At 39.8% G+C, this 14,308-nt stretch overlaps 1 protein-coding gene across 4 annotated transcripts in view; it reads right to left on the minus strand.

The window, feature by feature from the left end:
- DENND1B (DENN domain containing 1B) overlaps positions 1-13,415 on the minus strand; it is a 244,789-nt gene extending 231,374 nt beyond the window's left edge. For 3 of the 4 annotated variants that reach the window (XM_073356748.1, XM_073356747.1, XM_073356750.1), the window contains exons 1-2: positions 13,032-13,415; positions 9,693-9,757 (exon numbers count right to left, since the gene is read on the minus strand). In XM_073356748.1, the coding sequence (XP_073212849.1) occupies positions 9,693-9,757; positions 13,032-13,048 (82 nt within the window). In that variant the 5' untranslated portion in view covers positions 13,049-13,415. Of the gene's footprint in view, positions 1-9,692; positions 9,758-13,031 lie in introns of those variants that run through there. The other variant, XM_073356749.1, reaches the window with a different exon arrangement.
- Positions 13,416-14,308: the final 893 nt, after the last annotated feature.

Genomic DNA, 14,308 nt, shown 5'->3' on the forward strand with positions numbered 1-14,308 from the left:
CCCTACTTATAAAAGTTTGCTATCTTTGGCTCACACATTTATATTAGTATTGATGTACTTAAATACATACTGGCAATCCTATTAAAAATCTACAATATAGTTCTTTTCATGGCAAATTAACATTTATGCTTCCTAACCCATCAGATATTTTTCTTGTATTCCACTGCCTACAAACTGGTCACATATCTATAAATAGCATATGGCATTAGCAGAAACTGATACAGCCAGGCAATAGCAAATGTCTTCAGGTAATAATTCATCTCCATCAACATCATGTCAGACAGCCTGCTCCCAACATCTGCTATGGCTGGTGCCTGTGAGGTACAGCTGGGCCTCCCACAACTGCTGAAACATGGAGTCAACCCTCCCCCAAAGACCTCTTCTCCAAAGTGGAGAATGAGGGCTGGGTACGATAAATAGCTTCTCTAGCCTATGTCTCCTCCCAGCTCCCCCACTCCCACCATGACACACACATCCAAGAATAATCTTGGCTGAGGGAAGAGCGCTGTAGAAAATAAGAGAGCACAGTAGCAATTTTCCATCCCCTTGATTACTCCTGATGAAGAAGAGAGGGTGGGCCCTACAAACTTCCTCCCTTCTCCAAACTCCTGTCAAAGGGAAAGGAAAGGGTGAAAGGGGCCAAGCCACCAATCTGTGTCCTAAAAGATAAATTGAAAAAAAAAATTCAATTATTTGTATTCCCATAGCACCCACAATGTGGTAGGTACTGTCCAAACATATGGGAAGACTTAGTTCCTACCCTTAAAAACTTTCAGACTAAATAAATGAAAATTCAGTAAAATAAATATTAACCCACTTAGATGTCACTGGAATTTAAAAAAAATACTCATGAGATCATTATGATTTGTAACCTGCTGACAGCATACCTGGTGGTGTACATGAGACAAATATTAAGACCACCTCTGGTCTGTATTCTTGAGATTATTCAATATGGATATCATTCTTTGGTTTTAGAAAATACTGCACAATCTCAGACACAATTCATCTGCTTTTGCCCTCAAAATGTTTGTGTAATACTTCATTAAACAAAGGATTTGTTAACTATCCTCCTAATCTGTTAAGAACAACTGTAAAGGAACCAGGTTACAAGTAAATACTTTTTTTTTTTTCAAGTCACATTATGTTTGTAAAATTCAATAATGGAAATTAAAAGAAACCCTTAAAGGGAAGTGGAACTCATCTTAGATATGGCTATAATTACACTGTCAATAAATTACAGGTAAAGGTGTAGGTTTCAGAGTAGCAGCCATGTTAGTCTGTATTCGCAAAAAGAAAAGGAGGACTTGTGGCACCTAGAGACTAACAAATTTATTTGAGCATAAGCTTTCGTGAGCTACAGCTCACTTCATCGGATGCATGCAGTGGAAAAGGTACCTTCACTTTAAACTATAGTAACGAATGACTCATATGAATCTGCTAGAATATTAAGTCCTGATATAAATATTCATAATGATAGATCCACAATTAAATAACCCTTTTTATTTGTTGTAACTAAAGTGAATTTTCAACATGCACTTACAGTTATGTCAATGTTGCAGCAAATATTGCATATTTTGGGTAAACATTTTTACAGATAATCACATTCAGCTTACTGCTTCTTCTGTAACAAGTCCAAACATGCACACCTAAACTCCATATACAAAAATGCTTTGTTGCCATTGTCTATAGCACCCTGCTACCACAAGCAGCATCACAATACTGTATTCACAATACCACAAACATCATCATACATTTTAATTAAGGACTAACTATGAAAAAATCTCAACTCCTCCATATTACTAAAAACAATTTTTAAGAAAACCTAAAGACAAACTTCAAAAACTTGTGAAAGGGATACAAGTTTTAAAAAGCAAACCTGTCATACACCTAAATGCTGGTATCCAATTACAGTACTTAAAGCAAGAATCATAAAGATTACACAAGTCTAGAAGAGGGATGTACCACATAATACAACTTTAGGCCTGTGTGCAACAGAACATTTTCTCCAACATCATATTGGGGCAAACAAAGCCTTAATTTTTTTTTTAATAAAACACTATGTATTTAATCTTTATTTGAAGCACCTATTATGTTTATATTGATAGCCATTTGGTTAAGTCTTATAATAACCTATACATTCAAGTAATTACACTGCTAAGAAAGTGTTCAAATACATTTTTCAACAGTAAACTTATTTCAAATTAATTGATAGGAGTGGACAAGTGTGTGGCTGCTTTTTATTCATCTTTCTGCCACAGACAATTTTAAAAATGTAGAGATCAGTACTTTTGAAGGTAAACGTCTCTTTAGTACCCCACCACTTGAAAACCAGCAGTTAAAAATATCCGTATTGAAGAATAACGGGGTATTCTACTGAATTTTTCAAGTATTTTGAAAAAACAAAATTACTACAGATTGCTTGGTGCATTACATTGATCTAACTAGCTTTTTTATCAGACTTCAGTCATGCTCTGAAAAGGAAGAGGAAAACAGTTATCTGATCAGCACGTTACACCCACAGAGTGTTTGTGGTTAATGAAGAGCTCTGTGCAGTGGGAGGAAGACAACATACCAACAAACAGAGCACGCAGACCCCAATCCTGCAAGCAGCTCCATGAACATAGACTCTGGTGCAGAACCCCACTGAATTCAATAGGGATTTCCACCTGCATTTCACTGCTTGCAGGATTGGGATCTCAGTCTATGTCTACACTTAAAACAATACAGCAGCACAGCTGAATTGCTCAGTGTAGCCACTCACTACAACGATATAGTTAACCAACCTCCCTGAGAGGTGGTAGTTAGATCAACAGTATAGGAAGTATTCGTCCATCAACCTAGAGCTGTCTACAACAGGGACTAGGTCAGCTTAACTATGTCATTCAGGGATGTGAATTTTTCAAAAAATCATAGAAGATTAGGGTTGGAAGAGACCTCAGGAGGTCATCTAGTCCAAACCCCTGCTCAAAGCAGGACCAACACCAACTAAATCATCACAGCCAGGAATTTGTCACTCCTCTGAACCACATAGTTCAATTTAACTTTTTGGTGTAGACCTGACCATAGTGAAACTAACCATTTCACTTAATATTAAAATTCATTTTAATTAGAGATTTGCACAATTTCATTATTTTTGAATGTGTCTTTTCCAAGCAAACATCACTTGGAATAAAGAGTACACAAATCTCCTGGGTTTACTAACATTATTTGTATTTATTACGTGTATTATTGTAGTGCCTAAATCAGTCCAAAATACACTGTGCTAGGTGCTGTACAAACAATGAACAAAAGACAGTCAGCATTTAACACTGTTCAGTGGATCCCAACTGATTCTTAAGACAGGAAAAGAAACATTTAAGGATATCCTTTGAGGATATAACCTTTGGACATAGCTCCCTACTAAAAGAAGTTATGTTACTGGAATTAATAATGCTAAACTAAGTAATCTATACTGTTAAAGCAACTTCTTCTAAAAATCGCATACTCCTAGACCTATTTCAGTTTATAGAAGATTTTTGAATGGTTAAAACAGCATATCGTCAGGAGCCTCATGCCCCTAAAGGACTCTGGGCCCCTTTTACCATCTCAAACTTAGCATACAGGGTGAGAGAACCAGGGTGGAAATTAGTTTACTGTCACCTGAACAGAAAAGGGTCAACTTGAGTCACATTCTTCTCAAGGAGTGAGAGAAGAATGGTTTAGAGACCATATCTACTAGAGATATATATGCTGGAGGTCAAGTTCAAGGAATTTATTTGCTATGCAACAGTTCAAAGCTTATCATGTCCATAGAACTTGTGTGGCCTGCTGACTTTCCAATTCAAAATAGCATATTTTTATTGCCTATTGTGCTACATTTCAGTAAAATTAATATAGTGAAAAATCTGTTTGTCTTTAATAATAAAATGATGTGAACAAATAGACAGCTTCAATTAAGCTATGAGCAAACCTCTACACTAAGGTATGACAGTAAAAGGTGCTTCTGCAGCATATAACCTTCAAATGAAGGAAGGTCTCCAGGGAGAGAGAGAAAGTTTGTTTCAATGTAGCAGCACAGCTATAACTAAACAACAGCCATGTGCAAGTTACCACTGTGAGGAAGTTGCAGAAGGACACACTGCATGCCACTTTTACCAGATAGAAGACCAAAAAACACTGGAATATAAGTTAAAAAAATAAAATTCTGAAGACTGACACCATTACTTAGAATAATATAACGAACAAACCAGATTCTACAATATTAATGACAGGTTTCGAACTGTGCCTTGTTTCTACAAGTGATAACTGAATGTAGAATGCCAGCTGAAAAATGTTTCTTCTACTGCCATATGCTTTTTTTTTTTAAATGTGCCAAATAAATCAAGGTATGACATGCTGACAGAAATAATCAATCTTGCAGTTTTCTAAGAAATAAAGTAAACATGTCTACTCTATTTACTGCAGAACCATGTTCACACTGCACTTCAAACATGCAAGCAACAGCCTCATTGCTGCTAGAGTGTGTTAGCACTGTTCTCTTGGCCCATGCAGAAAATCATGCTGCACATAAACTAGTCTAATTTTTATGAACTCTGTCTTAACATGTATCTTGGGGGGAGGGGAAATGCCCATCCACAGTGATCAGCTAACATGTGCTAATCGAGCTACCCCTAGTTGATGCTAACACAGTTTTGACCCCATTATGAGGCCATCAAACTTTTCCCATTGGCTAGGTAGACCTAGATTTAACAGAGCTTCTTACCTGTGGATGATCTACTAGAATTTATCTCAATCTGATAAATTTAACATTTAGTTTCAAATGCAATTATATACTGTAAAGTCCTTTATCACTTTTCTGAGTTATTGGGCAAAAGCAAGAGTGTTAGCCCTGCTGAAAGTGTAACATGCAACATACTCCAACTTAGCTAAGGCCTTTTTTCTGTGTCTGTATTCTTACATCATCAGAAAATACATTGTCCCCCTAACAAAATAAATACTAGAAGTATTTCCTGAAGTGAAATGATGAAGGTTGAAACAAAGGTCCATAGTCAATCAAATACTGCTATTTTGAGTTTCTCAATTGTACAGTAGACCCTCAGTTTCGAACACCTCAAGAATGGAGGTTGTTAGTAACTCTTAACAAAATGCTGTGGTTGTTCTTTCAAAAGTTTACAACTGACATTGACTTAATACAGCTCTCAAACTTTACTATGCAGAAGAAAAAAGCTGTTTATTTTTTAGTATTTATGTTTAACACAGTACTGTACTGTATTTGCTTTTTTTTTGGTCTCTGTTGCTGCCTAATTGCATACTTCCGGTTCCAAATGAGGTGTGTGGTTGACTGGTCAGTTCATAACTCTGAGTTTCTATTGTATTAATTGAATTAAGTTTTCAATTAATTAAAATAGCATGCATTTGGATTTTATTTATTTATTGGATTTTACTCTTGGCTATAGAAGCAATAAATTTTAATCATTCAACTACTCCTCAAAGCCAATCTCACAGTTTATTTAAATCCGATGACACTGTTTGTGTATTTGCTCAGCTATATCTGAAAAAAAACACTTTCAAGGTTGTCAGGCCTGTTTCCAAAAAAAGATGTTATATTTTAGGGGTTATTTAAAAATGTTCAGCTGTCAAAACTCATCTTTGGAAAGTGCTAATTTCTGTGTGTCACATCACAAACAAACTGGTACAGGTGTGCAGCATCCTATTTAAAAATACTAGCTTATTTATAGTCAGACACAGCAGGGATATACTAGTTTTTACTTGTTTGTTTGAACTGTAGCACAGCCAACAAAGGGTGGTTAAACAAAATGCAGAAAAATCTAAAAGAGGAGCTCACTCTAGGACAAACTTGAAATGAAAACCTTAAAAGATATATGGGTCAAATTAAGGTCTTTCTCCCTCCTCACTCAACTTCTCCTGCTGCTCACTCATGCAGGGAGATCATAATTCTGTGCTTGTGATACTTCCACAGTAACAGTGATGACAGTGATGCCACAGATTCAACCATGACTTCACTGCAGGATCAAGTACAAGAAGCAGATGGGATGCGAGAAAGTCCCTATTTAAACACAATTCTCTTTCATGGGAAAGAAAGGGGCAAGAGCAAAGAAACAGGTGAATGGACCTTGTTTTGATATATTATATATTCAAAACATTATCATAGCATGAAAATCTGTTTAAAGGCAAGTCTTCCAATACAGTGTAACTGTCAAATTTATTAGCCTTATAATAAACCGACCTGGAAAGCTCCCTGTTTAGTAAAACAAACCTGTGCTCAGTTTTTAAAGCTGTGTTAGAGAAATTACACATTCATCTCTTGTTACATGTACAATAATTCCTTAAATAAATCCAATCTTAATACTCAGATGTATTTATTTGACACACTACTATTGTACTCACCGTGCTACAGGCAAACACAATGACAGGTCCCTGCCCCGAGGCGTTTTTGATCTAATGTGATGCCCAGAGTATGGAAAGATGAAAATTATAATATACAGGTGACACCCTAAGAATGGTGATGGGAACTGCACCTCAGCCACTAGACCTTTCACTTGTGATATTTCAGAAGGCTCATTTCTCTCTCCAGTCCTATTCAAGATCAACATGCAGCCACTGGGTGAACTGGTACGAAACTAGAGACTTACGTGCCAGCAATACATAGATGACACAGCTCTACCTATACATCACCATACAGGACCATACCACTCAACATCAAACATCTCATCCAAGCACTGGACTCCGCTCATGGATTAAAAACAGCTGGCTGAAATTCAACCCATGCAAGACAGAGGTGGGCAGAAGAAAGCACTCTGAAGAGTCTGCACCCAAAGTGCAGTCTCCTTTGGTGGAAGGCGCACACCACCACATCATTCATCAGTTCAGCTGGGAGTTTTGCGGTGGTTCCTGGATTGCTCATTGATGCTAAGAGCTCACATCGCATCATCCACAAGTGATGCTTTCCAACATCTCTAGCTGTCTAGAAGACTCCATCCCATCATAGTGGATGGTGCCCTGACCTCATTTATTCATATCTTTTTCATCTCCTATCTGGACAATAGCAATACAATATAGCTGGGCATGAAGTCTTCAGCACATAGGAAATCCCAGCTTGTACAGAACACTGTAGCACATCACCACCTCACCACACAGGCTACTGTGAGCACAACAAACCTGTCCTCTGCTCTTTACGAAAGTTTCCTCATAAAATAGTGAGTCAAATTCAAAGTCTCTGTCTTTTGCTTCCCGGCATTAAGGCCTGGGCCAAGCATATCTAAAAGACCGCCACAACAGGTACAACAAAACTTGGGACCATACAGATAAAACTCATCTGTGCAAGGGATCAAGCTTTCTTAGGGACTGCTCCGAGAATGTGAAATGAACTCTGTCAGGAACAATGGATAATCACATCTACCAAACCCTACCAAAAAGCCCCACTACACTGGACACACAATTCTCCTCCTGGGGAGAGGGAGACTGAACCACACAGATGTTAGTCATGTTGCTTAATGCACCACTTGTCAAATGTTCATATTCTATGGTGATGAGGGTGATATATGAACCTATATGGAATAGAAATCAAAATATATACTTGGTAAGAACCCATCTAGTTGCTTCCTTTTAAAAAAAAACTTAATGTGTGAAGATTTGGGAGTGAGGACAGGAATAGAAGAGTAACCAAAATATGTTTTGAGGAGTGTTTTGAGAAGATGAGAAGAGCAAAACAGCCTGGCACACAGGGCCATGAGCATACTCCATATATAAGAGGCTCATGAGAAAAGGCACACAGTCTCTTGTAGCAGAAGACAACCAAAGGAGCATTAAGATGAACTGAAATAGCACACACAGTGAGAGCTGGGGAAGTGCCAAGAAACTAGTGTTGAGATGTAAGCAGAAGCCAAGCCTTGCAGTCCTGAAGGGGAGTATAAGGAGTTTGAATTTGATGCAAAAGGGGACTGAACACCAATGTATGATTTGACCATGCAGATATCACAGAGCTGTAGGTGAGGCAAACATTTCTGGTAACAGCACACTGGGTAAACTTAAAGGATACGACATGAGAATCATGGTCAGAAATGAAGACGCTGTAGTAATCAAAGCAAGAGATGACAAGAGCATGGATCAAGCTTCTGGCAGTAGGAATAGAGAAGGGACAGATTTTAAAGATATCAGAGAGGAAGCACCAGACGGATTAATTGGCAGACTATATGTTGGGGAGAAAGAAACTGAATATGACATGAAAGTTGCAAGCCCGGATGAAGGGGAAGATGAGTTGAAATATGGCTGGACATCCAAAAAAAGATGTCAAATAGACAGTCACAAAGCAAAGACAGATCATGGGAGACAGATCAGGTGTGGAGAGAGAGATCTGGGTCTCATTATCATACAGGATATGAGAATGGACAGAGGGTTACCAAGGGAGAGAGTATAGCGAAAGAGGAAGAGAATGGGAGATGACCAGAAAGTTGCCACTATGGGAATTGCTAAGAGGAGCAATTAAGAGAGCAAGAAAAGCCAAACCCACAGAGAACCATAAAAGCACTGAGAGCAAGTCAAGGAGCGAGCGTAGCCAACTGTGTGAAGGAAACTGATCGGTCAAGGAAGATAAAAATAAAGAAGTCACCCAAGAACTTGACCAGGAACGGAATATAATATCCTGCCTCGATGAAGGTAATTGCATGAGAGTGAAATGGATGGAAACTACCATGCAGAGAGGATCCAGGAGGAAGTCAGAGTAGAGGAGCTGTGGCATTGGCAACAGACAATAAATTCAAGAAGCCTGGGTATGAATGGGAGGAAGAATATACACTGGCAGTTAGAGAGGCTGGAAGGGTTAAGGAAAATTATTAGAATAGGGAATACAGCAGTGTGCTTGAAAGAAGAGGATGTGATGGAGAATAAGTGAACAAGGAAAAATATGGGAAGCAAGAAAATTCAATAGGAAATAAACTCAAGGGGGCATACTGATGTCCTAAAAGATGTAAAACTAGTCATATGCCATCATTCTTGTTGAGTCAGTCCCTCATTAGAAATTCCACACAATTCTAGTCAGCACTTTAACTTCAACCTGAGAAGTTACATGTTTTCCTACATGCAAGTTGCAACCAAAAGACTTGCTCAGATAACTGATTAGGATTGTCATCTTGTTAGTATTCCTGCAGCACCATATCTCTTTCACCAGAGTGCTTGTAGGAGTGTGAAACTAATTGCTAATACCAATTCAGGTCAGCTCACAATAACATTTGCACCATTCCAAAATTGCTACAGTAAAAGTTATTTTCTGCTACTTAGTTTTTTTTTCTTTGTTTCTTTCAACAGTGATTGTTAAGAGAAAAGCTCCAAAGAGACAAAAGGAGAAATCAAAGTACTCAAGGCCCAGTTCTGAGACATACCACTAAAATGACATGACTTATTAAATCTACATTTTATGGAATGAAAGATTATAGGAATTAAAATGGTATAAGTATGTAACACAAACCACAATATCAACAATAAACTGCTGAAAATGCTTGCCCCTTCTATCATCAGAATATTAATAACTGAAAAAATTAATTGGAATAATAGCAGTGAGCACTAACAGAATTTCACATTATCAACATTTCAAAGCATGAGCTGACAAAATAGAGGGTACGTGGACTAAATAATTGAATAAGATCATTTGTGTCCCTAGTTTCTATAAATAAATGCCAACAGTTGGAGTACATTACCTTCATTTTCAGAAGCCTGGCATTTTACCTTGAGTACCAAATCAAATGTACTTTCTGGATTTTCCCTGGAAATAAAAAACAAGTCAATTGATTAGTCATACATATGTCACAAACCGAAAAACACTGATCTAGATTATCAAGCCTTCTCTACAGTGTCCATAATGTTATATCCTATCCACTCCATTTGACACTAGAAAATGAGAAAAAGAATCTCAATTATTTGGATGTTTTGTAAGATTTCAGAAGTCATATTTTTCTTCACATCCTTTAATATATTCACACACTTTTCAAAAAAGAATAGGCAACAGAAACAAGAATTGAGGATAATTAGATGATAGTTAAAACAATCAAAATTCTGTGATTACACTGATAAATCGCAGTCTTATATGTTTGAGAGCTCTTCAGTTATTTCATTGTGTCATTACCCCATTTTAGAAAGTCATGTTGAAGTAAATACAATTTTAAACTTGCTGACAGTTTGCTTTACAAAACTGAACTTTACAGACGGAAAAAATGCTGCTAGTTTCTCTATTATCTATCAGTTTGGGCCTCTCTGATAGCCTTTTTTACTTCGCCAGTTTGAACCACTTCTGTTTTTAAATTATGAAGAGAGTGAACCAGGATTAGGCTTCCATCTTAATTCCTGCAAACTGAGCCATTAACACATTTATCTTTTTTAATATATTTGGTCACCAACTGAAACTTGACAGTCACCGTACCATCTCCTTCAGAAGTTACTGCCATTGGCACGTTTAAGGATTGAATCCTGTACACAACAATTCAACTAGTGAGAAAATATTAATCCAGTAATTATGAATTATATTTGCATATGTTGTCTGATAGCTCATTACCCAACCCTAGCCTAAATGTAAATAATTATTTGAACCGAACAGCCACACGTGAGTACCATTATTATACAACATTCTCTGACCAAGAATAAACTCATACATTTCAGTAATTTCTTGATCTATTATGTTACGTTCAGAAGAAACCCTTAATTTATTTTTACCATTCTGAGTTATTTAAATTCTCATTCTGATGAGCAATCTGCCATTTATAGTAAAAGCAAATATTATAACCTCCACCATAACAATTATTTATCTAAGTAACCACATAAAGGGCCCAGGTTTGAACTCTTTTCTTGAGTAAAATGCCTACAGAAGTCAGCAGTTTTTCACAAGTAAGGAATTCAAGAGTGGGCCCCAGGTTTCTAAAATGATACATATAAACCTAAAATGATGCATATATCACATATTGATAGTTCAATACAAGTTTTTTTAAAAAAGTTTTAGAGGGATTTTGGACTGGAAGGAAACTTTCACAGGTCACCAGTTACTTAATGAGTTTTCTATCATTTATTTTGTCACCAAGTATTGATGATATGCATTTATATTAAGACTGAGATATCGCATTTCTGAGCAACAGTCACATATCTTCCCACATCATATTCCTTCCCTGCATCACTTTTCAAATTATTCAATTGGAAAATCTTGAAAGAGGATCCTGAATGAGCTAGTTCTGCTCTTATGGGGTTTTTAGTTTTGTTTTTGTCTAAGTTTTGCTCTCAGTTACACTAGTGTAAATCCAGACTACTAGAAATTTACTGGAGTGTAACAGAAAAGAAAATGATCCATTTTTTCTCCCCTCAGCTAGCAAGATCAGAATGAATCTAATCAGAGTTGCACTCGTTTAAATGAGGACAAAATTGAGCTGTAAGAACCCAGCCTGTAGTGAGAAGAGTGGAATCCCTCTACCATAAAAGGGTTAAATGAAATTTAAACCTAGGTATGTGTTTGCTCTTTTGGCTCATTTTCCCCCTTCCTTAAAGACGGAGTGGAAAATCAGAATGCTGGATTTAACATGTTCATTTCCATTAAAACCGTGTCTCAAATACAGGATTAGGACTTCAGAGCTCAACTTCTTGAATTTACGTGTGAAAACGTGTTTGCTTCCTTCAGTACACCACCACAAAGTCTGCTTCCACAGAAAAGTTCTAGGTTTACTCTTCACCTCCCACACAAAAGGTGTTACTTAGACTTAGAAGTGTCAAGAAATATGTCTAACTAGTCTGATATATGTCAGGCTGGCTTTCATTTCTATTATAACTATTAAATAGCAGCATACTTATTCATCATAAATATAGATTACTGTCAGTTTACAAAATACAGATTTAACCTCTCGTCAATTACTGAATTAAGGAAATCAATGGGACTCCTTACAATGGGCAAGTAGCCTCAAACCATCACAGAAAATTTACTTCATCAAAGTTTGTCAACACATCTGGGTTACACTAACATTCTCGCGAGGTAGAATTAGTCTCTTAACGTCTTGAAAAACAGTAATTTTCTTCAATAATCAAATAAAGAGATGTTGTTAGATTCCTTAGAAGAAATGTTTATAAACAACCTCTGTTTTGATGTTACTAGTTTTACACACTATTTTTGTAGCTGTTCCTCAAAACCAGGATTCATTTGCCTGTAATTTTCTCAAATATGACAGTCAAGTAAAATAGCTGGAATATTTTTTAAAAATCACCATTTATTGGCAATAGATCCAAAGAGGCAATAAATAGACAAAAAGAAGAAGTGTAAAAGTTTGTTCAGAATTGGTTTTGTAATCCACCTAACACCCAAACAAGTCATCATGGCCATTCTTCTGAGATGTTTAGTAGGTACCAAACCTTAGGCTGGCACTGTCTTCCGTGAAGACTAGTTATGATGTGTATGAGCCCAGAGACAGAAACAATGGCCTGTCAATTCTCCCACTTGTGGGGCACTCCCTCACTGGGATGAAGATTATTATAAATCTCTGTGTACCTTTATCTCACTCTGGTGATGAAGGATTTAGCCAGTGGGGCTCACTTTAAGGTGCAGGTAGACAGTCTCTGATGATTGAAGGGGGGTCATTTTGACAGAGACAGAGTGTGGGTTCTACAGTCTCTCCCTGGGAATAAAGGATGATAAGGCAGAGAGGGTGGACAAGCTCCCCTTGTGGGGCGGGCTGCAGGATTCATGGCAGGGCGTCTCCACGGGGGGATGGAGAACTGGGTGGGGAGCCACCAGCTGTTCACTCTGAGGCTGCCAGTGTCACACCTGCGGGGAAGGGGCGGTTTTGCCGTGTGGGCTGCCGTGCCAGCCCCGCTCCTGTCGTGCCAAGGGTCTCTGCTCAGCCGCCCCCTGTACGTGCCCAGCGCAGAGCCAGGCCCCTGCCCCACACCCCGCCAGGCTGGGGGAGGCTTTGAGGCCTAGTGCCTCCTCCCCTCTCCCTCCAGCGCAGCCCCCAGAGCCGCCTCGGCCGCCCCGCTCCGCTCCCCCTGCCTGCCCCGCCGCCGGCACTCACTTGATCCTGCTGTCCATGGTCACATCTCGGGCCCCGGGCGGCCGCTCCGCGCCCCCGCGGGGAAACACCTCGCCCGGCCGGCAGGGAAAGGAGGAACGCGCCGGCCCCGGGGGAGGTTACAGCGGCTGCTGGCGGTGGCCCATGGCTGCTCCGCTCCCCCGGCTCGGGCCGTGAGCGCGGCGGGGAGCGGCGGCACCGCCTCCTCCCAGCCTCAGTTCCTGTTGCCGCGGCGCCGGCACCTTCTGGGAAGCAGGAAGCTCGGCGGTGGCCGGAGCAGCGCCAGTGTCACCTGCGCGGGGCCCGGGGGCGGCTCTGCCGCGGGGGGACGGGACTGAACGGCTCCGCGGACACGCTGCGGGGTGTAGGCTGCCCGGTCCCCGCACCGGCCCCGGGCCTGCTGCAGTAGCCTCTGCCCTAGGGGCCCGGCCCCAAGCCCGCGCTGGCGGCGCTCGGAGGCACAGGGCAGGGGCCCGGCTCCAAAAGCTCTGACTCGTTGTGTCCCCCATGGGGGCTGTCCAGTTCCCGTCCAGCACAGCCCTGCACGTTTCCTCTAAACACCCCGAGAGGCGCCTCAACTTCTCCTTTCGTTATAATTAACGCTTCCCTAGACCGAGGGGGAAAAAAACCCAAAACCCACCACTGGGCACTGTTCCTCCATCAGGCGTTTAGAAAGAAAAACATGCAGACAGCTAAATTGTTGGTTTTTTTCACCTCATTGCCCCAAAGCCTTCATGCTGGGTTCTCAGGTTGTTACAGGTTTAGAGGAGTGGAGTTCCCATTTACACACACACCAAAGGAAGAGGGAAAGGGAAATAAAATGTTGTGTCAGAGATTTAAAATATCTCATTACTAAAGCACATTGCAAAATCCTTCATCCCCACAGAAAGGGGGACTTTTTAGAAATGCCTTCATTAATCCAGAGTAAAGCAGAGGTGGCTGCTCTACTCTCTCCCAACCAGAAAGCTGGCTCCCTAAGCCAAAGACTCATCCTATTGGCTCCAGTCATGCAAAGATTTAAGTATATTCCTACCTTTACTCACTGCAAATATTCCCATTTGAAAGAGTCTGGTGTCAATGCAACTCTTCACAGCGCACAACGTTAAACATGTCTTGCAGTATTTGGTCTTTACAGATTAGGAAGGCCCAGATCCTGCAAGCAGATCCATGGGTCTGCTCATTTGGTTCAGCTTTCAGGATCTAGGCCTTCACACCAGGAAGAGCCTTCAGAGAAAAGAACAACAGAAAAGGCATACACAAGAACCTAATCCTGCAAACAG

Source organism: Lepidochelys kempii, chromosome 8, assembly GCF_965140285.1.
Source record: "Lepidochelys kempii isolate rLepKem1 chromosome 8, rLepKem1.hap1, whole genome shotgun sequence".
NCBI classification, from domain to species: Eukaryota; Metazoa; Chordata; order Testudines; family Cheloniidae; genus Lepidochelys; species Lepidochelys kempii.